The sequence below is a fragment of the Trachurus trachurus genome (genome assembly GCF_905171665.1).
Source record: "Trachurus trachurus genome assembly, chromosome: 19".
Taxonomy (NCBI): domain Eukaryota; kingdom Metazoa; phylum Chordata; class Actinopteri; order Carangiformes; family Carangidae; genus Trachurus; species Trachurus trachurus.
In genome coordinates this window covers 19727319-19754271 of record NC_139913.1, presented here as the reverse complement: position 1 = coordinate 19754271, position 26953 = coordinate 19727319, and the positions used below count along the sequence as shown (strand labels likewise).

General features: G+C 41.7%; 3 protein-coding genes across 4 annotated transcripts; 1 reads left to right on the top strand and 2 right to left on the bottom strand.

Moving 5' to 3' along the window:
* Positions 1–816: 816 nt before the first annotated feature.
* On the bottom strand, positions 817–13091 carry tom1l2b (target of myb1 like 2 membrane trafficking protein b). The gene is made up of 15 exons (XM_083994489.1): positions 12998–13091; positions 12466–12550; positions 11657–11735; positions 11191–11340; positions 10212–10346; positions 9941–10105; positions 9427–9543; positions 9118–9251; positions 8883–8934; positions 6898–7069; positions 5826–5949; positions 5419–5494; positions 4623–4682; positions 3752–3788; positions 817–3659 (listed from the first exon to the last, which is right to left on the bottom strand). The coding sequence occupies exons 1-15, from the start codon at positions 13047–13049 to the stop codon at positions 3511–3513; spliced, it is 1587 nt and encodes a 528-aa protein (XP_083850615.1). The 5' UTR covers positions 13050–13091; the 3' UTR covers positions 817–3510.
* Positions 13092–13428: 337 nt separating this feature from the next.
* Positions 13429–17712, bottom strand: atpaf2 (ATP synthase mitochondrial F1 complex assembly factor 2). 2 transcript variants are annotated; one of them, XM_083994116.1, is made up of 8 exons: positions 17347–17712; positions 17216–17260; positions 16730–16878; positions 16179–16276; positions 15782–15862; positions 15526–15638; positions 15160–15275; positions 13429–14260 (listed from the first exon to the last, which is right to left on the bottom strand). In XM_083994116.1, the coding sequence occupies exons 1-8, from the start codon at positions 17462–17464 to the stop codon at positions 14123–14125; spliced, it is 858 nt and encodes a 285-aa protein (XP_083850242.1). In that variant the 5' UTR covers positions 17465–17712; the 3' UTR covers positions 13429–14122. The 2 variants fall into 2 exon arrangements, with proteins under 2 accessions (XP_083850242.1, XP_083850243.1); XM_083994117.1 differs by having other exon boundaries at positions 17222–17260.
* A 243-nt stretch (positions 17713–17955) lies between these two features.
* On the top strand, positions 17956–22956 carry LOC311002686 (glucose-induced degradation protein 4 homolog). Its single transcript, XM_083994118.1, has 6 exons — positions 17956–18309; positions 18759–18818; positions 19420–19527; positions 19624–19725; positions 19832–19962; positions 21477–22956. Exons 1-6 carry the CDS (start codon positions 18118–18120, stop codon positions 21538–21540), a joined length of 657 nt encoding a protein of 218 aa, XP_083850244.1. The 5' UTR covers positions 17956–18117; the 3' UTR covers positions 21541–22956.
* Positions 22957–26953: the final 3997 nt, after the last annotated feature.

Genomic DNA, 26953 nt, shown 5'->3' with positions numbered 1-26953 from the left:
TGACCATAATTTATCTCAATCTTGAATCGCTGTATCATAAATCACACATATCTACACTATGTGGTAGCAGTTGTAGCAGCATGTTGCCATACACGCAGTAACTCGTGCTCATGCCAACAAGTAGCACATGGTGTCTCTGCTTCTGGCAAAGGAAAAAAATCACTATATTTCTACTTCACATTCAGATTTTTATCTTTTTTTTTTCTTCTAACAATTGAACAAACAAGCTTTAACAAGTTCACATTTCTAAATTTCCATGATTATTTTTGATTCTAATCTTTGAATCTATTTTCTCTCCAGTGATCAAACTGAAAACATAAAAGCATCCATTTACCTCTTCTAGAGAAAAATCCCCCAGCTCTTTTGTGCAGTACGATTTCAGAGACATAATTTACTCATTTAAAAACGGCACATGTTGAGTCACACTGGATCCTGTGTACTGGTGTATTCCAGTCTACTGTCTGGCAGACACACCCCTCTTTCTTTTTTGACCGGGAAAACGCTCCAGTAACTGAGGCAGAATGTGAGGGGCCATGTTGTGGGATGAGGCGATTCCAGATGGCCAATGGGGAAGCCCCTGGTGTGGGGCCCACGGCCCTCCAGAGAGAGAGGCGGGGTGGTGGAGTGGCGGGGGTGAGGTAAATGGAAAGGGTTACTGCAGGTCAGCCTTGGTTATTACCAACTGAAGAGCGATCCAGGCAAAAGGACGGTGTGCCAAGGAGCGGTGGCAGGACGCCGTGGTGAAGCTTCATGTTGCACAGAACATTTGGATTCAGATAAAAATAAAAACAACAGAGACCAAAAAAAAATCTGGATCACACACTGCTAATGTTTTATTAGAGTTCATGCATAAGTCAAACAACACAAAGAGAAATGAGAGATGAGGCAACTCAAGAAAGTAGCAGTCACACAGCACGGCCTCCCTTTACAGCATCTCTTTTTATATCATCCAGCGACAAACAGAGAGACGGATTGTTCCTCTGCAAAACAGGTCTGAGATGACTCTGGCAGAGTTAACAGTACGCTGAGACTCAGTTACAAACCACCGACAGAGCTCACACTGAAATAAACCAGGGCGGTATCAAACGGGACGACATGTATTCTTTAAACACACATTTGGAGGCGTCTTTTTGCTCAGCTGAGATAAAAACGTTTCTGACTTGCAGAACAGCTGACACACACACACACACACGTTCACAGACACACGTACGTATAAACATTTTATACTAAAACAAGAAAACAGAAGTAGAAAGGAAGTGTCCCTTTCCAAAAAAATAAAGAAAAAAGTGTGATGTCAATGCTTTGACGAAAGTGTCCGTAAGTATGTGAGTCTGTTTAGTCGTCTGCTAGTTAGTCTGTAAAACTGAGTGAGTGAGTTCATGAAAAATATGTTTCTTTCATGGGATGAGTGGGGAAAACTGGTGATTCTTTTATAGTTACAAATCAGTGACCTGCCTGTTATAAACCACGTCTGTATGTTCACTGTATGGACACATTCAACCAACAACACGCCATGAAACGAACAAACATGACAGAGAAGATACATTAGCCAGCAGCAGTGTATAAAAAGGAAAGTCTGAACTCCATAAACAAAAGCCAAAAACACTGAAACACATTTTTCCATCATTATGAGAACTTTTCATACTCTCCCTACACATTTTTAGTTCATTTCCCTTTCCCCTTTCTACAATAAAATCATTTCAAATACTGATCTGAAGAAAAAAAAAATAGTGCTGAATAAATTATTTCTACACCTCTGTTTCTCATTACTTACATCTGGCTAAGTGTTAGCTGATTTACAGTACGAGTTAAAAGGTAACACGGCTGTCAAAGTGCACGCTTGTTTTAAGCTTGTTGTGATTGTGTAACATGTTGCATTTTATTATTGTCAAAAGAGTGAAATGTCTGATTTGTAGCGGTGTGTCTGCGGCAAGCTCATTTTCTGAAAACAAATGTCACGTTGAAAGGTCAGGCCATTTTAAGATGTCAGCGTCAAGAAATAAAGGAGAAAAATAATGTGCAAACGGCTTTCGTAGTGTGATACGGAACCCCCTCATTACATTTCCCTGGATATGAAGCTGAGTCTAGGTTCCAGACAGGACTGGACTACGGTGAGAACAACACAAAGTCATTCGGGATTTTTCCTTCCACATCCAGAAGACAGCACGGATTTGGTCCTCTAAACTCAGTTTTAGATACGGATACAGCATCTTCCATTCAAAAAAAAGGAGTTAAAATCTACAATCAATGAGTAAAACTCACCAACGACAGCATGCGTCTCCTCAGCTACCACGAACTCTGACTGGGATTCTCTTTAAAATAACATTCCCGCTCCCCGCCAAAGCGTCGACACGCGACACACCTTCAGCACACAGATCGTTACATAAACAAGAATAATTAGACGGTATCATTTAGCAGATGGAAGTAAAAACCAACTACAGCAGCTTTGTGCTAATAAAAATCTCAGCAAAATAATCTCAGTAAATCTGTCGTGACCAACACATCATCAAACAATTAAATCTAAAGAGAAATCTACGACGTGAGACGACAGAATCAAAAAAAGGAAGGTAAAAGGACACATTTTGTCGGTATGGTGCGCAATTATCATGCCCGTCACTAGAATTACGGTTCCCTTCTTTTTATCTTTCTGATTTAGAGCTCGTACATGATCAGATGTTTACTATTATTCCCTTTTCTTGTGGAAAACTTGACCCTGGTAAGGTACATTGTCCCTACATTGTCAAAGCAGCTGCAAACATAGAACCATTTTCAAAAAATCTACAATAAATCCACATCTTTTTCATACATACAGTAGCTTAAATATACACACAACGCATAAACTTGACATTTGTCATTTACAGATTTACAGTTCAACTCAGGCCGATTTGGAAAAAAGGGACCGATACAAACACCACGACGATATCCGCGTGGGTGCGCTCAGCGTTTCTGCCTTTAGGTTCTGCGATAGCAACTACAACGTTTTCTGTCGGGGGTTCTTTAATATAGTTAAAACTTAAATGATCAAGTTTGGTGGTTTTAATGCATGCTCTGAGGGCTCGGAAAGGAAAACGGATTCCCTACTCATGTCAAGGAATCTTTCTAAACGATTAGCTGCAACACGAAGCTCTGCAGTCCACAGCAGGCGGAGGGAGATTCTTCACACGTAAAGAAGAAGGAATAAGCAGGCTGCCTCATTGCCTCTGACACTGGTCGTCATGTGGGTGAGATCCATTGTTTAGTGGCGTATCAAAATAGGCTATTTATTATTTATTTGGTTTTCTTTTTCTAACGGGAAATCAACGGAGAGCAAGAATAATTCCCTTTTTTTCTTTTCTTTTCTCTTTTTTACAAGGATGCCATGTACAAATCTCTGTAGTGTAACTCAACTGTGTTGTGGTGAAAATGGAGGTGGATGTGTTTTAGTGTAGGTCAGTCCGTCCTGGAGGGGGTGATGCTTCTGGGCTGGTCGGACTCTCAGGCTGATGGATGGAGGGTCGGGGGTGAAAGGTTCTACATGGCAAACAAAGCGTCCTCTGGCCTGTCTGGCTTCTTGCGGCTGGGGGTTGCCTGTTCTGCGCCCGGTTCACCAGTGGGGGGCGACGGTAGGCTGGGGGTCATCTCTGCAGCTTTGGCTCTCTCCTCCAGGAACTTGTCGAACTCTGGAGTAAAAGGAATGTGAAATTAAATCTGGTGAGGAGAACATTTTGAGAACTTGTCTGTGTTTTAGTTTTTATGATTTGAGTCGTCTTACCTTCACTGGTCACGCCTTCTTCACCCTCATCTCCTTTCTGTAGGGCGAAAAAAAAACACAATGTCAAACCTGATAACAACTGCCTGTCACACTGATTTCACTGCAAACCACTGCAAACCAGACAAGACACATTCTGATCCTGAGCATGAGCCCCAAACAGAGCAGAGAACATTTTTATCATTTAACATTCACCAGTCAAGGAGCCACTTACCCATCAGTGCCATTTTCCATTGATGCCCACAGGACTTATTATAGAAACCAAAATGTATCCACCATTTGTCTAACCCACCAAAACACCAGGATATTTCCACTTAATGCTGCAACACAGTCTCTCGATTAAGTGTGAAATGAGCATGAAGTCTTGTAATTCTTTATCACTTGTTCTTGACCACAAATACAAACATATACATCCTCTCTTCTCCTGCATCACATTAAAAAAAACTCTCAAGTCAAGCTTCGGTTCAGACAGACACAGCTAAGATTAGGCAACAAAAAGTATTTAGGGAACTTTATACAAATGTGAAGCTACGTCTAAATATCCTTCCCTCATATAGAAGGAGCTTGATTGTCGAAGCTGAGAGTGGTTAGTTATTCAAAACCCACACAACCTCATTATAGACAATTGAATTCAAGGCCTTATGCTCATTTCAGAATTTTTTTTCACAAAAGTCAGTTCACCTTCAAAACACACTGTTAGTAACTTTTAAATAAGCTGGGGTATTAAAATGTGGTCAAAGAGTGAGGAAATGTGATATTAGAGAAATGCATTACTTTCTGGTTACAAAAAGCACTTAGAAAAAGATAAGGGGATAAAACAGGAAAAGGAGAGGAGGAATAATGCAGGCAGAAATAAAAATCATGATGGGCTCACCACATCAGTACACAGCCACTCCTCTATGTCATCCATGACAGAGGACTGGCCGCCGACACCCTACAGGGGGCAGCATCGAGACCGCCACAGGTGGCCGGAGAACAGAACAGAACAAAAAAAAAGAAAAGAAAAAAAAAATCCCACCCCAAACACAAAAGAAGATGTGACTTAAATGAACTTCAGAGTTAACTCAAATGCAACTTAAGAAAATATTTCAAGAGGGGGCGAAAAATGAAGGAATTTTAATGAAATAAATGTTTGTGGATGGTGCAGCAGCACATCGCATGAGCAAGACCACAGTCACACAAACACACATTACAGTGTGCACATTGCGCTGGTGATGCTGGTGAGGAGAAATACAGGAAACACGTGTCTGCCACAGCAGGAAATTAACTTTCATCCAGTGAAGCACAATCTGATCGAAAGTTTATCCTTTCAATACACAGCAAACTAGATTTCAAAAGTGGAAAACAACCTGCGAGTGATAAATTAGGTCCTGGTCTGAAGTGTTTGCTCTCCTACTTGATGAGTACAGTTTGATAAGACACAATCTATTCCAGTCTTGCCAATAATGCATAAATAACAACAGATAAGAACAGGTACTGCTACTTGATATTCTTAAGAGAAGCAAAAAATGCTACAAACTGAACAGGTTTGAACAGCAGCATTTCGGTCATGAGATACAGCCTGTCACACAGCACACAGACAAGCTGAAGATGTTCTCTGCATGGCCATGAAAAAACAGAGTGAAAAGTAGTAACGGCCCACACAGGATACATGAGCCTGGGTCACTCACCGCTCCTGCAGCTGGCTGCACGACGTCCAGAGTGGGAGGAAGGCTGGCTGGAGCCTGGCCGTCCTCTGCTGCACCACTGACAAAGGACACAGACATGGGTTTTTAGTAAAGTGCTGTTTTTGCCTGTTGCTTCCTCATTGAAAACAAATATGTAACTGAATCTTTTGATAATCAATTAATTGTCTCAGGCACTCTCTAAGCAAAATAAATAAATAAAACATCACACTAGATATCAAAATGAAAAATGACAAAGGTTGATTTACAGGTCTTCCCCTCAGGATGGCTGTGGGTTTTAAAAAGCCACATCTGATTTATACTCTATATCACTATTCATATTAACTGTTATTTTTAATGTTTAAAAATGAATGAAGTGTAGAATCAATAAGAGGTTTAAATTGATTTCTTACGTCTTGCATGGTTCGGACATGGCTCCGGTCCTGGTCTGAGCGAACACATCAAAGTCGTCCTGAGTAGGAGGCTTACAGCTGGGCAGAGAGCTCAGAGTGCTGCTCACGCTGTCCGCACCCATGTCTGGAGAATAAATAATACACTTGATTTATCAAGTATCCCTTCAGTGTAAAAACACAAGCTCACTGCAGAAACTACTGAGCCAACTACAGAGCCTCTGCAACAGTGTCAGAAACCCACTGTGGTGCAATGCTGCCGTTATCAGGTCAAACGCAGAATCAGCTCGGGGCTATGAGTGCTTCAGATGCAGGAGGTAAATAAATACTCTAACTTCTTTTGAAAAATCTGTGTACTTGCTTTCTTGCAGATCATATCTGTGCAGAAAGACTGGAAGCAGCAGGCCAGGCTCAGTCCAAAGTTCAGACACACCTACCAACGCTCACCCACTGAAGCTCAGTAATGACCTCATTCTATCTTGTTATTTTAATCCATACACAAACCCAAACGTAATGACAAGATGTGGTTTTATGGAGGGTTATGAGCAGGAACCAGATGTAGATTTGAACTACTTTTACCCCACTTCCAGTATTATACTAAGATAAACTAGATCTATAATTAACTCACAGACCTAAAGTTGAATCAACCATAATCACCTAAAGAGGTTAAACCTGAAATGTGGAACTGTTCATTTTATCCACTCATTTATACACAAGTAAACACTTAATTATGGCAACAAAGCAACATTATAAACTGTCTCTGCTAAAGCTGTGGTCTCGGTGACCAAATTTTTTTTTTTTTAAAGTCTGGCATGAGGGGACTCAGTTTGGCTCCATTATTATATAACTAATTAATCAGCAGGCTAATTTCACAAAGCTGCTCCTGTTGACACCGTTCAGCCTAATGTTACTGTGTCAGCAACACAGCCAGCTATTGTTGATAAAGCCTCTTTAGATAGGATCAATGTGATACGATAAATGACTTTATTAATACCCAAAGGGAAATTCATTTGTCTGATAGTTGTGTTGCCCCAAAGTGAACACTTGTCTAATGTCTGAGGTAGGAGATGCATACCAAGACCAGCCAGGCGAGAGGCCAAGGTGGCAGGGGAGGAGGGCGCTGCAGCAGGGGCAGCAGCGATGGTGGGGGGCAGGCTGGCCGGGGCTGCGTTGGGCATGTTGCTGACCACGGCCGGGGAGCCGGGGCCGAGGTCGATCAGATTGTCCTCTGTAGCCTCACTCAGGACCTGGTGAAGGAGGAGTGATGAGACACAATATATAGTTCATGTTTCACGAAGGAGCAGAGGGAAGGATTTAAGGTCTGTGGCTCAGGAGACGCAAAACAAATCCTTTTGTGGGAGGCTAAGGAAAGGCAGGGTTATACAACACAACACTTGACTGTGTTTGCCAAAATATGGACTAAAAGATTAAAAGAAAAAAAAAAAAGTGGTCTACACAAAAAATGAAGGCACAGTGCATAAATAAGAACAGTTTAAAAGATGGAAATTTTGTTGGTTAGCTTCAGGAGAGCATGAAAATGTCTGTGACTGAGGGTAACGGGAAATTAAACATCCTCCTGGAAAACTATTTCTTAAGGGGCTCCAAAAACACTGTTTCACAATATATTTTGTTTTTCGCAGAGGAAATGGACCAATTTGGCATTTAGTTTTGATTTGTTGTCAGTTAAAGCAGATGCGTTCTAACTGCTGGCTATCCATTAAGACAAAAACAACCCCCTTAAGAAGGCAGAACGACGGCAGGGAAGGAGGAGGGGAGACTGAATCTTTGGGCTCTGGAGGGGCTGCTGTATCAAGATCATTTTGCAAATCTCAAACTCTGTGTCTGAGATACTGCAACATAACGTGACAGCGGCCGCGTCGCCGTCAGTCTACCTCCAGTTTTCATTGTGCCATTGGCTGCTGGGGGCTGCATAGTCAAAACATGCCGTATGGGGTGAAAGAGAGTGGTAGAGAGGCTGGGCCCATATAATTTAGCCATGTTTCAACCGTCGCTGTGGAGGGGGGTGAGGGGGTGGGGGTGGTGGGGGTGACACTGGTCATTTAGGGACAATATTTTCATACTTGCCTGTCTCAGCTAGCCACAGAAACAGTAGAACAGAAAAGAACAGAAAGGAAGAGACAGTGAATACCATTGACATGCCTGTGTAGGGACACAATGTAATGGTATGAACCTATGGCAGATAAAGCATGCCTAATTAATTGGAAAGCCAATGAAGCAGCCAAAAGATTTCTGGTGGCATTTACCGGCATCTAATTGAGAAAACATCATGAATCAGTATTACGCAGCATTAAAACAGCAGTGAGGAAACCGACAGAGGCTATGAAGCAGAGAAAAAGTTCTACTGTTAGCAGCTGTGGGCGTGTGACATTCATGGAAACCAGAACTAAATCATAGCTGTTGATAAATGCCATTCTCAATCTAGATTTAGACACTGTGTTATTTGTTGACAGGTCCATTTGAAACCATACGGGACTGGAATGGACGTCAATAAAACTGCCAAGTGGGAACCATTCAGGAAACAATAAAAGGGCACCTGTTAGATGTGGAGCCAAGCTCAGCTTCCGATAATGCTGGCAGCCTTCTCAGGCGACTGATGTATTGTTATGTTGATTATATTTCCTTCTGACATGGGTAACAAAAATGCATATGCAAATTGCAGTGATTTTGCTTTGCATTGTTTTGTCGCAGTCAATGTTTCCCCCTACTGGACGGGACTTAAAAACAGCAGGCCGGCTCTGACTCTATTATATCGCAACAAATTCATGAAAAAGACTGTCAGTGTAAACTATAATTGCTGTGCCTGTTCCCAATTAACTAGGCATGTACATCTGCTAAAGGGCAGTAACTGACAGATAAGCACACTTGGAAGACACCATTAAGCCCAACGGGTAATGTAACATGCAAAGACACATCACTGACACTGAAAGGTGTGGACGTCAACGAATGAGAAAAGATGAGCAGAAAATAAAAGCCTGGAGATGGTGAGTCGAGTGATGCAAACACTTGGCGTTTCACCACCTGAGTGGATTGCTGACTCACCCCATTGTTGACAGTCTGAGCTGAAGACCTCCCAGACCTAAACCGCTCATACCTGAGGGACAAAATGAAAGCAATTAACAACAGCCCTTCAAGTTTACCTAACCAAATCTGTGCAAACACTGAAATACCGTCGAGTTAGAGACGAGTTTGAATGTGTGTGTGTTTTTATTTCCTCCTACGGATGAGTCTGTACCCGCATTTGCATGTGGACTTGTCATGAGGTTTCTATTCTAACCTTTCGTAACGTAAGAAAATGTTGTTGAGGTCGTCGTTGACGTGCAGCAGCTCCTCGGTCACAGCTTCATTGGAGACACAGGAGATGAGCTCCATAATTCTCTGTTGCATGGCTCTGCAAGTCCTGTTCAGCTCCTACGAGGTGTACAGACACAAGTGAACACATGTAACACATGATGGTCTCACGTTACGCTTTTCATAATGGTTTGCAAAGGTCTGTTCAAACAATCAAAATACTTCCCTTTTAAATTTTCCCATTTACACACTTCAGAACGTTGACACAGATAGAGACACACAAGTGTTTCCTTGCCTGTAGTAATTCATAGTCTGAGGCGTCCTCCTGTCCAGGGACCATCTCAGTCAACATCTCTGACATCACCTTGGTGTTTCCGCGAACAATGTCCAACTCACTGCGCAGCCGGCAAATCTGGATGACACAGAGATAAAGTCATCCACCGTCAGTTGACTACACAGAAGCTGATGTTAGAAAACCTGAACAGAGTTGTAACTAGTTGAAACTACTTGAACATTAAAAATCGTGATAGTAGATTATATTGACATAATTTTCACACACTTTGCAATTGTGGCTGCTAAGTAGATAAGCGCTTGAGGCTCAAGCGACAGATAACAGGTTGAAGTGCCAGTGACAATCAAAAGTGATCATAGTGCAATTACAAAGTAGACTAAACAATGACTTATTCTAACAATATCCATGGAGAAGAAACCAGAAATTTGAATGTGTAGGCATCTGCGGGTTGTTACAGGCTGGATACACATCTGAAGCAACTGTTTAGTTTCAGTTATTTATGGGGACAATGCTGTACCTGCTCAGGTGTAGGATTGATGGAGCCAGAGGCATGGATGTTGGGGACCTGGACCTGGACCTGTGGGGTATTGTAGGCTGGTGGGACGGCCTGCGGTGTGGGCTGAGTAGTGGTGGTGGCGGCGTACTTGTGTAGGGTGGAGTCGCCCTCTGGAGCAGTTGCGGACTAGAGGCAACAGACAATGAGATAATAAACAGAACATAATGTGGAAGATTAATTAGAAAGATAATCTATTCTGACTAATCTTTGCATAAAATCTTCTGGCTCCTACCCGCTGGGGTGTGTGTATAGGCGACAGGGTCTCCAGTTCTGACATGGGGAATTCAATGCCTTTCCTCTTTAGCTCCTCATAGATTTGGACCACGCCTGTAAGGTCTGGACTGCTCCTGAAAGCATCAGCCCATGCCTGAAGAAGACAAGAGAGAAAGGCAACGAGTGAGCGAATGAAGAAAAAAAAAAGACGGTTGAAGAGAGTGCGGACACACAGCAAGCAAAGCGAGTATAATAAATGTCAGTATAATAAATGAGGTCTGCTCTCTCAATCGTTTCAATCCACAAAGCTCTTGCTAAAGCGAGAGTCCTTTACACAGCACCTCAAACACATGACACACTTTTATAAATACAAGTGCACAAAGACTTTGAGGGAGTTCTTGTTCTATTTTGTGACAGCAACTGCAAGCCACTGTGATCTAAATTCAGATTTCCACGTCTTTCACAGAGATTGGCTGGAATATTAACTTACTCTCAAGACTATTAACTGCAAGCATGCTCATTTTTATCACACTGAAGGAGCTCCACAACACCACTGCAGTCTGCACACACATCCTGCTAAATGAAATGTCAACAACACCCTGGCTATGTGTGCATGAGGGAAGCTCTGCTTTCCCACACAATTTCCCCAGCTGACTCTGTTGTCATGAACTTGTTTGTCGAGTGGCAAGACAAACAAGAAACGCTTAGATTCACTCGTTTCTCTCACAGGTATAATGTGCTGCCTTCCTGGAGCTAATGCTGTAGCTGTAGTCACATGGTTCCCCTGATGGAAATAAGAGCAGCTCACATGAGCCTTGCAGGGATACCTGAGCTGTGCCAGGTAACTGGAGCTGCTCCTGGCTGCAGCCCTGGAGACACGACTTTACCTGAGGTGCTGCCTGGGGATGACAGGCAACCTCCTGGACAGCTGCACAGCCACACCTGATGTAATAAACACCTATAAAAAAAAAGTGCACACAATCTCATCGATATCTTACCTGAATTAGGGCGAGGACTTTATCTTGAACGATTGTAGGTGGGTTGTTTTTAGGGGAGATGATTTTAACGAGCACACCGTCAACAAAATCCCTGCTAGTGACTAAAGCATGAAAACGATGGCCGCAGTTCTTTACACACGTCTCCAGGACCTGGTGGGTGCAGAGAAGAGACTGTTTTCAGAATACGCTGCTGCTTTTGTCACAGGCTGTAAATCAAACGTAACTGCAATGAGGATTTCACAACCCAGACAGTGCATGACGACGCAGCTTTTCTGTGAATAGGTACACATTATGTCATACAATCAAGTGACCTACATATTTACATGACTTACATTCCTGCATATTGTGAGAGACACATTAAATACGTGACATCATATGTGACTATTTCTGACATGGCCAACGTTGACAATAGAACAACTGGATGTACTTAATAATATTTTTGATGCAGTGTAACCACCCAACTCACCGTTAAAGCCAGCATCACTTCTCTATAGTTCCTGTTGCCATTCAGCCTCTTCTTCACTGCTCTAATGGCATCTTTTGGCCTACACACATACACACACACACAAACAAGTAAAAGCACACATTAAAGACACAGGCATAGCAAGGATCCATATGCCCACTACTTTTTAATGGACTGCCATTAAACTGTGGCGTTACCACGAGGTTAATAGCCAAAGGTTTGAGGGGGCATAATGGATGGCACTGACACACAGACGACCAGGCCGGGGCGTGTGTCAATGATTCCTTGACTTTACACAACCTCTGGACGAACACAGCGACTGTTCTGCTGTGAGATAGAAATAATTAACTTTTCCTAAATTCTTTGACCACTTCTAACAAATCACATCAGCATCACATCACAGCGGAGGATACATGACAGTCCCTTGCATTCCCCAGAGACAAGAAAGAAGCAGAGTCACGCCTATTTTTATAGACTGCTACAGCACATTGAGTAAAGCCAGGCTAGACCCACCTATGTTTTACATAGTTTACAACCCATTAATCAAACAAACCCTGGACTTCACACACCAGCTAAAACACAAGGTTAATGGAACAGTGAGATAAGCAGAGAGGCCTTGTATATATGCAACTTACATTACTAGAGCTAGGCTTCTAGTTTAAATATGACACAGGTAAAGAAAAGACAGGCCTGGCTATTTAAAATGCATCATAAACAGCGAAGGGACACCTAAAGAAGAAATTAAACTAACAAACATGAATGTTAATCAATAACATCTATGGACACTCATTGATTTTTCTCTGGGTACTCACCCATCCTCTGTTTCATTGATGATGTCACATATTTCCATGTTGAGAGTCCAGTCTTCACTTTGCAGGGAGCCATCTGTGGCTCTCTCTGCAACACACACACACATACACACACACACACACACACAATAAGGAGGCTGAGAATACAACGTTTAAGAACGTTTCAGTAGAAACAGCTGCTTATGGCGATGACTGGCGGCTAGCTAACTGCTAGCTGATTTAGTTTGTAGCCAACCTCAGAGCTAAAAGTGGCTGTAGTTGTGTGTTTAACGCTGACTGGTGAAATGACAGTGGGATGAAAAAAAGAGCTTTAGCTTGAAAACGGTAACGCGAGCATAATGACAGCAGCTGTTAACGTAACTACTAGTTAGCAAGGCGGCTAACGGCGGCTCTCCAGCTGTAGGGAACTTACTGAGGGACGTTAGCATGCTAATGGTAGGAAAACCGTTAATGCCTACTGCATTAAACACACACTTTCCGGGACAAACACATCAAGCTGCATGCATGGTCGTTTCCTAAATATATATTTACATACCAATGCAGTGCCCCACTGGGGTACTGTAAGGATTTCCCAAAAGGAACTCCATCTTGCTCGACAACAAACAAGTCAGTCCATGGGATGATGATGATACATGAGGAAACGTCGATTAAGTCCCGCCCACAGAGCAACGTCATTGGCCAACAAATCCTGACCTTTAGCGTGATTGGACAGTTAGACCACCCATCATGAGAGTTGGGCAAGTGTAAATAAAAGGTACAAAGGTTGCAACAATAAAATTGAAATTGCTATTATATGACTGCAGCACTCGGTCTGTGAGAGGATACAGACAGTGAATGTGTACATACAGTATATTCATTAATAGAGAGAGAGACACTTGTCAAAATGTTTTGCCTTGTTTGGGTTTTAATTCACAATAAACTCTGCCGACATGTTTTGCTCAGATGCAGAGGAGAGGGCACAGACAAATACCTGTCAGACTATATATATTTCTGTGAATCATTTAACTGTAAAATCAACGAAACCTTCGGATTTTTACATGGAAGGATGACACAGAGCGGGCCACTTCACCTGTAAAATTAAACTTTTTGTAGAAACAGCACTATGAAGTTGAGGCAATACTTACTCATGACCAGGCTTTCTCTGTTTGGTATTTTATATCAAAATACATAAAACATAAAGTTAGCAATCTTAACTAGTTAGTTATATGGATGCAGTATGTTTTACCGACTGCAGGTGGATATTTTACACATGCAGTAAGCCTTTGTCTGCACAGCACAGTTAATATGGACAGCTTGTTGGTAGAATAGCATATGCACCTTCCAGATTTCAAACGTAGCACACAGAAAAAGCAGCCAGGGAATTAACATTCCACCACCAAACAGACAACAGTAGTAGTCACCAGCGTCCAAAATGTCACGGATGACTGAGAACCGCCTGGAAACTCTATGAGGTGTGCCACTCTTGGCAGCTTCCACACTTTTTGCAAAAAAAAAAAAAAAAAAAAACGACAACCAGTATGTTGTGCTGGAGTGAGATGTTTCGGCAACAGATGACAGACAGAGCTGCTGTCACTGCTGAATGGAACGAACATGATGTTGTGTTTTTCTGCATGAATGTACATTGTTGATGAACTGAGGTGATTCTTTCTCAGTATGTTTCTCAGTCCTGTAGAAGTTTGCGCTTGACAGTTGAACTCTCAGATGAGAGGTGAACAAAAAGAGCTCCGGCAGCTGTGCGTGCCCTCAGCTCATACATGTCGTAGTCATGGGCCCACTCGACGTTTCCCCAGCGGCGAATCTGTGTGGGAGAAAAATGGAGGTAAGCAAATGACGCCAAGCAGCAAGTGCAACCGATCACTATACACAAAGCTGTACAAAGTGACAAAATCATTATCACAAGCAGAGACAGAAGACAAATAGGTAAAGAAAAATGTGATAAACAAAGTCAGCATCTACACTCCTTTGCATATTATGTGCTTCCATGTTAACTATCATGGAAAACACTGTTGAAACAGAAGATGGTGCTGTTTCTCTCGAGGACAGTATGCACTTATTTTTCTGACTATGACAGATGTAAGGTACAGTGATAATGCTCATCTTTGTAAGAAACAATAGTGGAAAACAACATTAAAGGGAAAGTTCACCCAAAATTCTAATTTCACTAATTTTCTACTCACCCTCATGTCGACTAAGGGTGGGGAGAAGTTTCAGAGTCCTCCATGCCTTTTTGGAGTTACAGTGGGGCTCCGTGCAGCACTGCATTGCCATATGACAGTCGCAAATGGGGCTCACTATTCTTCGTCCAAAAAGACACACCAAAAAACATCCAAATACCTCCATACTGCTCGTCTGTAATGTCTCTCTTGTATTGAAGCCCCGACATGAGAAATTGTTCCAAAAAAAATTAAATAAGTCTATATTTTAAGCTTGTTTGTAGCGGAAGCTCCCAGTGCTGTGAACTGGGTGTCAGTGCAAATCACAAAAAGTAAGCCCCGTTTGCGACCATAATATGACAATGCAGTGCTGCGCGGAGCCCCCTTGTAACTCCAAAAAGGTATGGATGGCTCTGAAACTTCTCCCAACCCTTAGTCGACATGAGGGTGAGTAGAAAATGAGTGAATTTTGAATTTTGGGTGAACTATCCCTTTAACCAAATACGTTGTTGGAAAGATTGTGGGTGCAAACACTCTCCTCTACCTGGTATTCCTCCTCCAGTCTGGAGAGTAGCACAGCCTGCTCCACACTCAGATGTCTGTCAATCATGCCCAGGGACAGAACAACAGACTTCAGCTGAGTGATGACATACTCAAGCCCTGCAAAAGAGAAACCATATTACTGCAACTGTAACAGCACAATCAAATCCTGTTTCCAAGCAATAAGGTTAATTATCACAAAAATAACATGTTGACTCTTGTCCAGTCACACAACTTAAATACAGGCACTTAAATACATATACATACAATACAATAAATACATGTAGGCCATATTGAAATCTAGGTCTGTTTTCATGAGCAAGTAAATGGTTTAAAGTGTTTATGTCGGAACAGTTGAGACATATCTGACCTGTCAGTGACCAAAAGTTGTAAGACTTCAGGTGTTGCCGGAAAGTGTCTTTGGTTGCCTCTGGAATCTCAGGACCCAAAATATTAGATGAAGAGCCAATTGTGACATCGTATCTGCAAATGAGTTGTAGGAAGATGTAGACAATTAGGAACAAGCTTAGTAATCTTAATAATAGTAATAATTTGAAAGTCCTGTATTGGGGGGCTTTAGTGTCAGTAAATTATATATATAAAAAAAAAACTAATGCTGCTGTTACCTGTTTTCAATCCAGTGCAGCACAGGGTCCCACTCATTCTTCTGTAGCTCAACCAATTCATGGGGCTCATCTATTCTGTAACTACACACAGAAGAACAACACCATTACTGCTAACAATGTCTTTATCTATCATCATTATCCATATGTATTCCACAAGCATAAAAGTGTTAAAGGAAAGATTGTCACTTCATTGAGGGAATGGACATTTAATGTCTGTCTGAAAATGTGTTGATGTGCAAACTGAGGATGATTATATTGAGTGTTGTTAGAAATAAATGTTGTATAGAAAAGCTGATAAATCACTGTTGTTAGTAATTAAAAGCAATGATAAAGCCATATTTTGAAAAGCTTAATGTAAATGTATAAATAAAAGTAAATAACAAAATGAGTAGTTTACCAAACTGTGTCAGTCTCCAGAAACTTCAGAGCAGCACTGATCATTTGGTCCTCATTACGCTGGGTGGGATTGTCCAGAGCTGTGTTGCACAGTGTAGTCTGCATGAAGAGTTTACAAGTTACCTTAAATGGGGGACTGAAAAGCTGAAAACATGGCAGATGTTTTTTTTTTTTTTTTGTCACTTCCCATATTTTACAGAAACCATGACCGGGTTTTCACACCTCTAATTCTCACAAAGACAATTCACACACACACAAAGCCGTGCCAAGTTGTAATGTCAGTTGATATAGTTTCGATTCTAAACTATCTTTCTATAGCATGGAAGCAACACATAATATTTATATCAGATTAAAATGGACGACTAAACAAGTACGCATAAGCACAGCATAACTACAATTCAATATGTGGCATTTGTTGTGTGATAAATCATCACTGTAAATTGTCCTTGAAGCTGAATACATTCAATATGTCCTATTATGTTACAAGAAGCAGTCTCTCTCTGTTTATATGACACATTTACCCTTATTTGAACCCGAGGTCAAAGGTCATACCAGGTGCATGGTGTAGAATTTGAGGGTGTCCCTTTGAGCATCCCACTCAGTTGCCACAGCGATGGCCAGGGCTTCATTTGGCACTGTGAACAGCTTCCCTCCAGGGGTTTTCAGCTTCCGTCTGTCAAGGTTAATCTCATATACACCACCTATGACACAAGGTTGGAACAGCAAATTGCAATAAACTGGGACTGTGCAATATTAGCTCCTTTTAGAACTTACGCATTTATGAATGGGTGTGTGTATGTTGGCATTGTTTTAGAGGTTGCACAAACACATTTTGTTGTGCTGTATTCTTTTTATTGTGCAATGACAATAAAGGTGATTCTGATTCTGTAATTACATCATTACACCTCCATCAGAAACACTGTAGGTCTTTTAACATGCCAAAAGGAGAGCATTGTTTTACTTTGACACTGTGCACACAGGGTTTTAATAACTTCTACACTGGACCTTTTAATAATAATAATAATATCTGACACTCACCTTCACCTTGGGATATGCTGACATCTTCATAAAACTTCCTTCTTTCTGGTGACATCAGAAAACATCACATGAGTACAACAGAAATTATTTTTAAACATACTGCTGCAGTCAGACTGAGTAGCCTATCTTACCTGCTGCTGCTGTTGAGTATTTCAAAGTAAATCGTGAGTGCTGACTTCTTGAGCACGATTTACTGAGAGAAAGGGCACTTCCAAGCTGACTCTGGAGTTTCACAAGACTCCTAAACATAGTGGCAGGTAAGTGGAAGATGTTTAGATAGAAGATGTGTTGAGAAAAGCTAGCTGAGTGCAGAGCAACGCGGTAGACTTCAGTCAATTAGATGCACCATTCTTATAAAAGAAGCTGTTTTCCGTGTTAGCATCGGCTCCTGTTTACACTGTCCTGGCACACTGTACACTGCCACTAAGTCTCTATTTGCAAACACACATTTCTTCCTCTGCTTTCATGAAAACTGGTCCTACATTCAAAAGCACGCGTCTGACCTTCCTGCGCTTGACAGAAAACACCGTGAACGCTGTTAGCAGTTGGGAAATGTAGTCTTTAAGTGCTTCCACAGCGCTGTAACACAACAAGAAAAAAACTACACTCAGAAACTCCCACAAAGCCTTCCGGAAATTGAACCAATGAGCAGTCAAGATCTTCGCTAGGTGGATTCTGGTGGCCAATGAGAGTGCTCGATGCTGATGCTACGTCGCCGCGTCGAAGTCCACTTACTTTTCTGGGAGCTTGGTGGTTGGTAAACTAAACTACAGGGGAATAAGTGGGGATTTGGACGTTGGTGGGTCTCACCAGTCCTCCTCCACCTCTTCACGGACGCTGACGACGGCCATCGTTCAGACGGCCAGTGACCGCGGTCGGTGCCACCCAGCGAAGCGGGAACCATGCCTGTCCCCGCTGGATACCTCAGCGACTCCCCCGCTGCGGCCTTCGCATCCTCGTCCTCGCTTATCCCGCCGCCACCGATAAACACCCAGCAGCCCGGTGTTGTCACCTCGTTGCTGTACAGCGGCTCCAAGTTCAGGGGGCACCAGAAGAGCAAAGGGAACTCGTACGACGTGGAGGTCGTTTTGCAGGTGGGGTTGTGAAGCGGAAATGTCATTATTCGGGGCGAGCTGTCATGGCTATTTGGTGATCTGTCAAACGGACGGTGTGGTGATTGACAGCTGGAAAATCAATGGGCCCTGGCCTGTCGTTGACTAACTCGCCTCGCTAGCTGTCGGTGTAGCAGTGCCTGCGACCAGCAGTTAACAACCCGGTTCAACTACAACGAGACATTTCGTTTAGTGTTATTGCTGCTTGTGGAGGTTCAGTATTTCTTTGGCCTCACCATGTAGCAAAATTCCTATAAACATGCATGTTTATGGTTTTTATGTAAGAAGATACTAACAGCAATGTAATATTAGCTTCATAAAAGCACATTACAGCATCCCCACTTACTGTCATTTGAATATCGAGGTAACTATTACACCTGAAACTGCTATGAAGTGACCTTATCTGTTGTTATGTGTGTTTTCCTTCAAAGCATGTCACCATGGAGGACTCATACCTGTGTGGCTACCTGAAGATAAAGGGTCTGACTGAGGTGAGAGAAGTAATTCTCTTCATTCAACCACAAACATACATAATTTAAGCTGCGTCTGGCCACGGGCTCATTGTGGCTGTTTGAAGAGACTGGTACAGTCCAGCTCCAGCCAAACCCCACTCTGTGTTCTGTTGTTTACATTGTAGAGCATGTTAACTCTACAACAGACCCACTCTCATTAGAGCTGCCCCAGAAGCTGGCAAACACACGCTGGGTGTCTACTGATAATTGTAACGTGTATTTTAAAGCTGGAGTGGGAGTAGGGGGTGTTAATGAGGAATTTTAAGGTAACCAGATCATTATAAGACATAGAGAAAAACTTAATTTAAGATGAAGAAATATATTCCACAAAATTAAAATTAGTTGTTTACAAATCATAAACCAGGAATATAAGCTTGTATATTTCTGAATGAAATGTACAAGCATGAAAATTGAAAATTGTCTCCTCTTTTAACACTAGAATTGAATGTAGTATTTGTTCACTTTCACAAAGAGAAGAACAGACAAAACAGTAACAGGTTGGCTGCACCAGAGCTAACAAAACAAAACATAACAAAACAAAACATTCCTGTTTGTTTCTCTGTGGCGTTCACTCCCGTAGGAATACCCAACGCTGACCACGTTCTTCGCTGGAGAGATCATCAGCAGGAAACGGCCATTCCTCACCAGGAAATGGGATGCAGATGAAGATGTGGATCGCAAGCATTGGGTAAGGCAGAAAACTGAATTCATCATTTACACATCCACACACTGACTCAACAGTTGGCTGGTTTTATTGTGACATCAATTTTAATTTTGTGTAAAGGGCAAGTTCCAGGCCTTCTACCAGTACGCAAAGACATTCAACTCAGATGATTTTGACTATGAGGATCTGAAGAACTCGGACTATATTTTCATGAGGTGGAAGGTAAGCGTAAACTAACCTAAAGTGAGCCTGACCATACGGCGTGTGCTATAGTCGACAGCCTCTGAACTGCAGCTGCTGCGGTTTCTCTCCCTGTCCGTCCTCTCAGGAGCAGTTTCTGGTCCCAGACCACACAATCAAAGACATTAGCGGAGCTTCCTTTGCTGGATTCTACTACATCTGCTTCCAGAAATCCACAGCAACGATCGAGGGCTACTACTACCACAGGAGCTCTGAATGGTAACGCACCACATGATCACTACTGTTCCTGCATGTGAGCTGAGCTGAGCTGTAGTCGTTATATGGGAGGAAAGGGGGGAAAAAAGGAAAGGTTTCTGGACCAAATCCCAGAGCAGATGGGGGAAATCTGAATGGGAAAAGTCATTAAGAGACACAATTTCCGAGCTTTCTGCAGTGTTTTTCAGGGTTCCCTGGGAGCTGCTCCAGTGATTCGTAGATGAATGTGGTTTTCCTGAGCGACCGTGTATTAGACTTTATACTGACTAAGCAGAACAATCACACCCGCAGCCTGTTGTGTCTTATTTATGTGGTCGTTCTGCCTGTTCATAGGCAAACAAGTGGCCTGCTTGTACTCCATCTTCAGCGCTTTCCTTTTTATTTGACATTCTTTGGTTTTCCTTTCAACTCCCTGTGCATATAATGGCTTAACTATTGTTACAAAAACCCACTGATTTCATTCCATTCATTTATTTTAATTCCCTGCTCTGTCTGCTCAGTTTCTTTTCCCGACCACAAAATACCTTTTATCTTAGACCATGTTTCAGAAGTGGAAAATGATTAACCGCCATTGCTTATGTCATACTTACCATCATGGTGGCATTTAGCGTTATTGTGAGAACTGGTAGAGTGAATGTTGTTATGGACTCATGAGCGCATGCCTGTACAGTCTGACAGGATCGACTTTGTGCTCTGCTGCCAGACTGAACACAAGCATCAGTCCAGACCTCAATTCATCTTGTTCCTCGTGCTTTTTCAAGCATAATTAACTGTCGGATCTCAGATGTCAACATTCATCACTTCCACTCGTAAACCCTTTTATTTTCAGTTGGCTTTTGACGAACTGGAAAACAATACTTGCGGAAAAAGTCAAATGATTAAGACTTTCTGAATCAAATGAATGGCTTTTTATTGTTTTCATCAAATTGAAGTGGTAAATGCTTCGGTGAGTGTGTGTTCATTGTGATGGTTGTGGTTTTTATTTTGTTGATGTGTCGATGTCTGACATAGACACACTTGCTGTGGCTTCATCACTATAAAAGCCCTGTGTTAAGTAGTAGCAGGATGCCTGCCATACAGCTCTGATATAGTGTAAAGAGAGTGAACCGTAAACACTGCGGCTGATATTGATCAGATGGAATCGCATTAGATTAAGTGAATGTCTCATAAGGGTGAAGGCGACGCAACCTTAAACCTTGCACATACACAAAATGGCTATTGCTGAAAAATGCAGAGCAAAAATGAAATTAAAATATATGTATTTCATTAGAAATATTAAGGATTATAATCTTTAAGATAAAAAAAACTAAACATTGGAAACCCTTTTAATTTAATCAGAAAAATGCACTGTCACAAGCAGGAAATAGGGCTGAAGCTCATGAATTTATGATATGGAGACAGCAATGTCATGCAGCCTGAAAGCCTCAAGGGATGAGCAAAAATGCCTATAACTCATGTGCATGCTTTCTATTGGATTAGTTCATTTTTTTAACCTATACTGTGCTGTTACTCTGCAGGTACCAGTCACTAAACCTCACCCACGTTCCCGAGCACAGCGCAGCCATCTATGAGTTCCGGTGACCCCGGCCAGCATCATGGATCTTTGTTTTTTTTCTGATGGACAAAGACTTGAGGCAAAGCAGAGGTCTGTGGATGCTACTGAAGACGCAAAAGGAGAACAACCGGGGGATGAGAATTTTTTGGCTTTTTCGGCAACTTGCAAACTCTTGCATGTTCTCATTCGGTGGAGGGACAGCTGACTGATCAGAGGAGAGGACAGGACAGGACAAATGAATGTATGTATGGATGAGACAAGAAGAAACAGCAGTTCGGCTCCCTGGCCGGAGCTTGTAAAATTAGAACCAGCAGCAGAGACTGGGTGTGGTTCATATTTGTGTACCCTTTTCTTCATTTGTTTTAACGTCTGGTTTTTAAACGAAAAAACACAAAAAAACGCTTGGCACGGTATCTCGAGACACTTTATAAGCTGAGTTGGGAATTCCCCCACTTGTTTTGCAACTAGAAATGTTTTCAGCTTTCATCCAGCCGATGCGGAATGAGCTACATAAACACATTTGTCTACCGTTGGACAAGGATTCCTCGGAGGAGTCTGCTCTTATAAACACAATCTGTAAAGACGTGAATCGCAAAGAGAGTTTGGGAGAGTTTTGGTTCGTGATTTGAGCTCTTCAGGTTTTAGGATTGGAGCTTTAATCAGACCGTAACCTAGAATAACAGTATTTTTTTTTTCTTTTTGAAGCTAAGCTGGTTCTTTGTTTGCCTGCCAAGAGGATGGACGCAGAGTGGCACTTTTAACAGCTGTGATGTGACTGATACACAAAACAATCTTTCCCCTTCCGTGTTCATGAAACTGCTTGGGAGATTATTATCACATGTGATTGCTGTGGATCTTGTTCTGTTGAGTTACATTTGCACAAAGACGGACGATGTCTCACTAATGCTTACAGTCCGGATTTTACACTCACATGCCCCTATGAATGAGCTTCAAGGTTCAAGGTATTTGACTAGTTTTTAAAGGTTTGGAGCCAAAACAATCACATAGAAATATTCAAATTTTTTTTTAACCCTGCACACTGCATTAAACAAAGAGCTTTTTATTCCTTATGTGTCGTTTTAACTTAAGACCCTTCCCCTCCATCCCTACATTTATGTCTCCTCGACTATGCAACACGTTCAACATAGCACTCTCCAAACATAAAACTTTCAGTTTTCAGAGACAAAATTTTATTCTATCGTTATAGTATATGGAAGAAGAAGAAGGAAGAAAAACCTAAAGAATCTATCGTCATCGAAAGAAGTATTTTTGTTAAAAATGCCTATGAAAACACTCTCCTCCCTGATCATGTTCCCTTACCATGTGATGGTGCCATCTTTTTTTAAAAGCTTATCAGAGTTGTATTATAACAGATCAGAAGTGTGTTTGTTTGAGAATAAGAAGTCTGGATTTGATTGCTGGTGTGAATGTAAAGAATGGATTGTGGATTTGAAGAAAAAAAAAAAACATATCAAAAACTCTTCACTGTGTCTTCAATATCTGACTCGTGTTTCCCAAGTAAATGTTCTTGTTTTATACCACACATTACAGTAATTATTACACAACCTGATGTGAAAAAGACAGAGAGATTGGATACAATGTATTCAGAATTTATTTTACATGTTTGAGGATTATTTCCTCAAAAATAATCAACTCGATGGTGCACTTGGTGTTTGTGGACGAGAAAGCTCAATGCTGCACTTGTCTGTCACTTCTTACCCTGCACTGCCCTCTGGTGTGTCTACACACTTCATACAGTCTAGTAGTGTTTCTACTATGTATGGTCAACAGGATGTGAGACCTGTTACACACACATTAGAAATGCACGAAAGCCACAGACATGTTTTCTTTCCAGAGAGCACAGTGGAGGTAATTACGGCCCACGCTGTGAGAACGCAGGTGAAGTGTTGGAAAACCAGATGAGCGCCGGAGTTATGACGATGGTATGACAAACTTTCCTTTACGCTGCCATTCTGAAAATGACAGTTTTAATATGCTGATGTCAAGCAGGTCAATCTGTCACTGTCACTGGGGGAGGGGCAGCGTTCAGACTGATCTAATGGCTGTAAAGACAGTTCACACACAAACACAGCTGTCGGGCCTCATGGTGACAGATGTTGAGATACTTTGCAGGATTAATCAGAACTGTACAGACACTTCACTAAAACCCCCCAAAACTTTCAGCCTCATGGTGAACCCATAGAACAAGTCAAAACATCGACAACATTGTTAGGGTTCAACTTCGTCCTCCAGCCATCATGTGGAATAGCTGTGGAGATTATGCGCTCCAAGAGCTTTGCAGAAAGAATATTTGTCTTGAGGCGTCAGTTACTTACACATGTGTGTGCCAAGATTTTAAAAGTGTCCATGTACAGTAGTCCTGCGCTTTGTATGCTTGTCTACCTGCATGCCTAAAGGATGGAATCCAGATCAGTTACAAGTGAACACCTTTCTGTAATTGCATCACTGTTGGTTGTGGAGTTTCATGTGACATATGAGTGACTGACTGACTGACACGTTTTCAGTGATGAGAAAGGAAAATGTTGCTCCGTCATGGGGAACAAAAAAATTTTTTTTGGCAATCACACTGTCAAGTAATAGCTGACACAAATACCTGACCTTGATACTAATTTAACTTTGGCAATTGGGGAATATACGCAGGTATTTAGACGTGGATCAAACTGCAGGTTATATTTGAAGAGTTCATTTGCAAAAGCAGATAACTCCTTTTTTTTTTTAATTCTAGAATCTTCATTTTTTTTTTTTTTTTTTTTACATAAGGTGATATCAGTCAAACCAAAGTTGAGTGACTTTGAGATGTAAAAAAACAGACATATCTCAAAAAAATAAAGTTTTATTGGAAACAAAACTATGCAAAGAATAATTACAAAGCCTTAGCTCATTTTTTTCAAAATGGCACTTATCTGCTTTTGCAAATTAACTCTTCATTTAGACATGGGTCAAAGACACAATTTATGTTCATTAAATGATGGTGCCAATCTGCACCGCTAAGTGATGCAAAGTGTTTGTAATGCTGCCAACTCAGTTTTTAATTATTCCCAGAAACACATGCATTCCTCTACAGTCCAACCAAACCTTAACAATGTGGTCTGCCACCCCCAGTCTGGCCTGAGGGTGGCAGACTATATTGTTAATTTTCTCTCCATCTTTGGCCTTTTCTTATCTTTTTTAAATTTGGTGGAGCAGAGAAATGCACGTTGTTCCTGGGAATAATAAAAAACTGAGTTGGCCGCAGTTAAACAGAAAGGCGTACTCTGCAAACACTTTGGTACAGATTAGCACCAGCAGCCATGACTCAATGATCAGAAAATGTGATGTGCCTTTGACCCATAAGTCAGTGTGACCCTAGTTTTTTCCAACATTGCCTAAGTGAGATCGGCATCAGTGTCAGCTTCCTTAACGAACCAACAGATGGATGCGCTGTGGCAGACCGGATGATTAATCTTCTCACCATCTTTGATCATCTGAATTTTTTTTTTTTTTTAAGTCTAGTGGAGCAATGCAGGTTGTTCCTGGGAATAATCAAAACTGAGTTGGCGGCAGGAAACACAAAGGCCTACAGTATGATCAGATCAGAAAATGTGTCCTGTATAGGTCAATATGACCTGAGTTTTTTCTGCCATTGCCTAAGTGACATTGATATCTGTATCAGCTTCCTTAAGGTGACATGTCATGATGAACCAACTCGGATGAGCTGGGGCAGACCATATCATTAATCTTCTCTCCATCTTTGATCGTCTGATTGTGATTCAAGTGAAGTGATTATAGAAAATGTGTCTTTGCCGGCTGCTGGTGCTGGCATAAACACTGTATGTGGTTGTTTAGGACCTCAACTGCTGGAGGGGGGTGGGAAAGAAAGGTTCCCTACCAGGGTTCACTTCAATTCATTCAACACATAAACGTGTGTGTGTGCGTGTCTATTCATTCAGTTGTAAACAGTGTGTGACTTGATGTTTGAGTTTGGAGTGTTTTGGGGGCCACAAACAAAATCTTGTTTGGGGTCCCTAAAAGTCTAGGGCTGGCCCTGTTTGACCCAAAAATATGATGATCAAAGATGTAGAGAAGATTAAACATAATCTTCCCACCAGGAAAAAACTCAGATCATACTGATTTATGACTTATGACACACACACACACACACACACACACACACACACACCCCACCCACCCACCCACCGAGGCGCAACCTGAGATTTTTCCGCCATTGCCTAAGTAAGATTGGCATCAGGGTTAGTCTGCAATGCAATGAACCAACAGATGGATGAGCAATGTCAGACCATATCGTTAATCTTCTCTCAATCTTTGATCATCTGCCCTTTTCTTATCTTTTTTAAGTCTAGTAGAGCTGTGGAGCAATGCAGGTTGTTCCTAGGAATAATCAAAACTGAGTTGGCGGCAGGAAATACAAAGGCCTAAAACAGATTAGCACCAGCTGCCACTATTAATGAATCAATGACCAGAAAATGTGTCCCATACTCATATCTCAGTATGACCTGAGATTTTTCCGCCTTTGCCTAAATGAGATTAGTATCAGTGTCAGCAGCTTCACCAGGTAACGTGCTGTGTCACGAACCAACAGATGGATGAGCCAAAAACGTGCTCCCATGGGTGGAATGAGGTAGTGAGAAATCGAGGCCATCAGGGTTCGTTGAACATTGTATTTGGACCAAAATTACATCCTGCAGACATTACTGGAAGGACAAAGCGACCTGGCACTGCGCTGATTGTTGGCACCGGAGCTGTGAGCATCATCCACACTGTCAAGATCAAATTAGTGAGGGTGTTGGTTACCAAATTCTCTCCAGAGCTGGAAGCTAAAACACCAGCTGATTATCCCAAAGGACGAGTTGGTTGTGAGGTCATCTGCAAAAAAAAAAAAAAAAGACCTCAGGACCAAGATAGATTTCATCAAAGAAGATTAAGAAAATTGATTGGGTGATTGGTTTTGAAGATCAGTTGTGATCATAAACAACCATCACATGGTCAACTGCAGTCTGTAGAGGCTAAATGTGGCCAGCAATGATACAATGAGAATACAGCTGCAGGAAATACTGTTCAACTTCTCAGTGTATAGTTTTACATGTCAACCAAATGGGTATAAGAATAGTATTGTTAACCAATCCAAGAGAAAGCTGCTCTAGATGTGTGTCCAGGCTGAGGAGGAACTAGTGATAGAGTTTTAACATCATATCATGATCCACCATTACTTTATAGTTGTAATGGTATTATTTATGTTTTGTATTTTATGTAGAATATTTTTGTTTTTCATGGACCTACTCGGGAGTCAGAGAGTTTTACTGTAATTGAATTAATGAAAACCTCCTATCAAAAGGAGCAATAGGTCAGTTTCCATTACAGGAAACTGAGAGTTATTTAAATGTCTTCTCTATACAAAACACAATATCTTTTGGCACGTGA

Excerpts from the sequence above, each read along its gene's own strand:
- tom1l2b (XM_083994489.1), bottom strand. The coding sequence starts at position 13,049 with ATGGAGTTCCTTTTGGGAAATCCTTACAGTACCCCAGTGGGGCACTGC. Across the intron at positions 12,551-12,997 it reads CCCAGTGGGGCACTGCATTG|AGAGAGCCACAGATGGCTCC; the intron begins GTATGTAAATAT and ends TGTGTGTTGCAG. Across the intron at positions 11,341-11,656 it reads AAGTGATGCTGGCTTTAACG|GTCCTGGAGACGTGTGTAAA; the intron begins GTGAGTTGGGTG and ends TGCACCCACCAG.
- LOC311002686 (XM_083994118.1), top strand. The coding sequence starts at position 18,118 with ATGCCTGTCCCCGCTGGATACCTCAGCGACTCCCCCGCTGCGGCCTTC. Across the intron at positions 18,819-19,419 it reads AGATAAAGGGTCTGACTGAG|GAATACCCAACGCTGACCAC; the intron begins GTGAGAGAAGTA and ends TCACTCCCGTAG. Across the intron at positions 19,963-21,476 it reads TACCACAGGAGCTCTGAATG|GTACCAGTCACTAAACCTCA; the intron begins GTAACGCACCAC and ends GTTACTCTGCAG.
- atpaf2 (XM_083994116.1), bottom strand. The coding sequence starts at position 17,464 with ATGTTTAGGAGTCTTGTGAAACTCCAGAGTCAGCTTGGAAGTGCCCTT. Across the intron at positions 17,261-17,346 it reads ATACTCAACAGCAGCAGCAG|AAAGAAGGAAGTTTTATGAA; the intron begins GTAAGATAGGCT and ends TGATGTCACCAG. Across the intron at positions 15,276-15,525 it reads CAACTTTTGGTCACTGACAG|GGCTTGAGTATGTCATCACT; the intron begins GTCAGATATGTC and ends TCTCTTTTGCAG.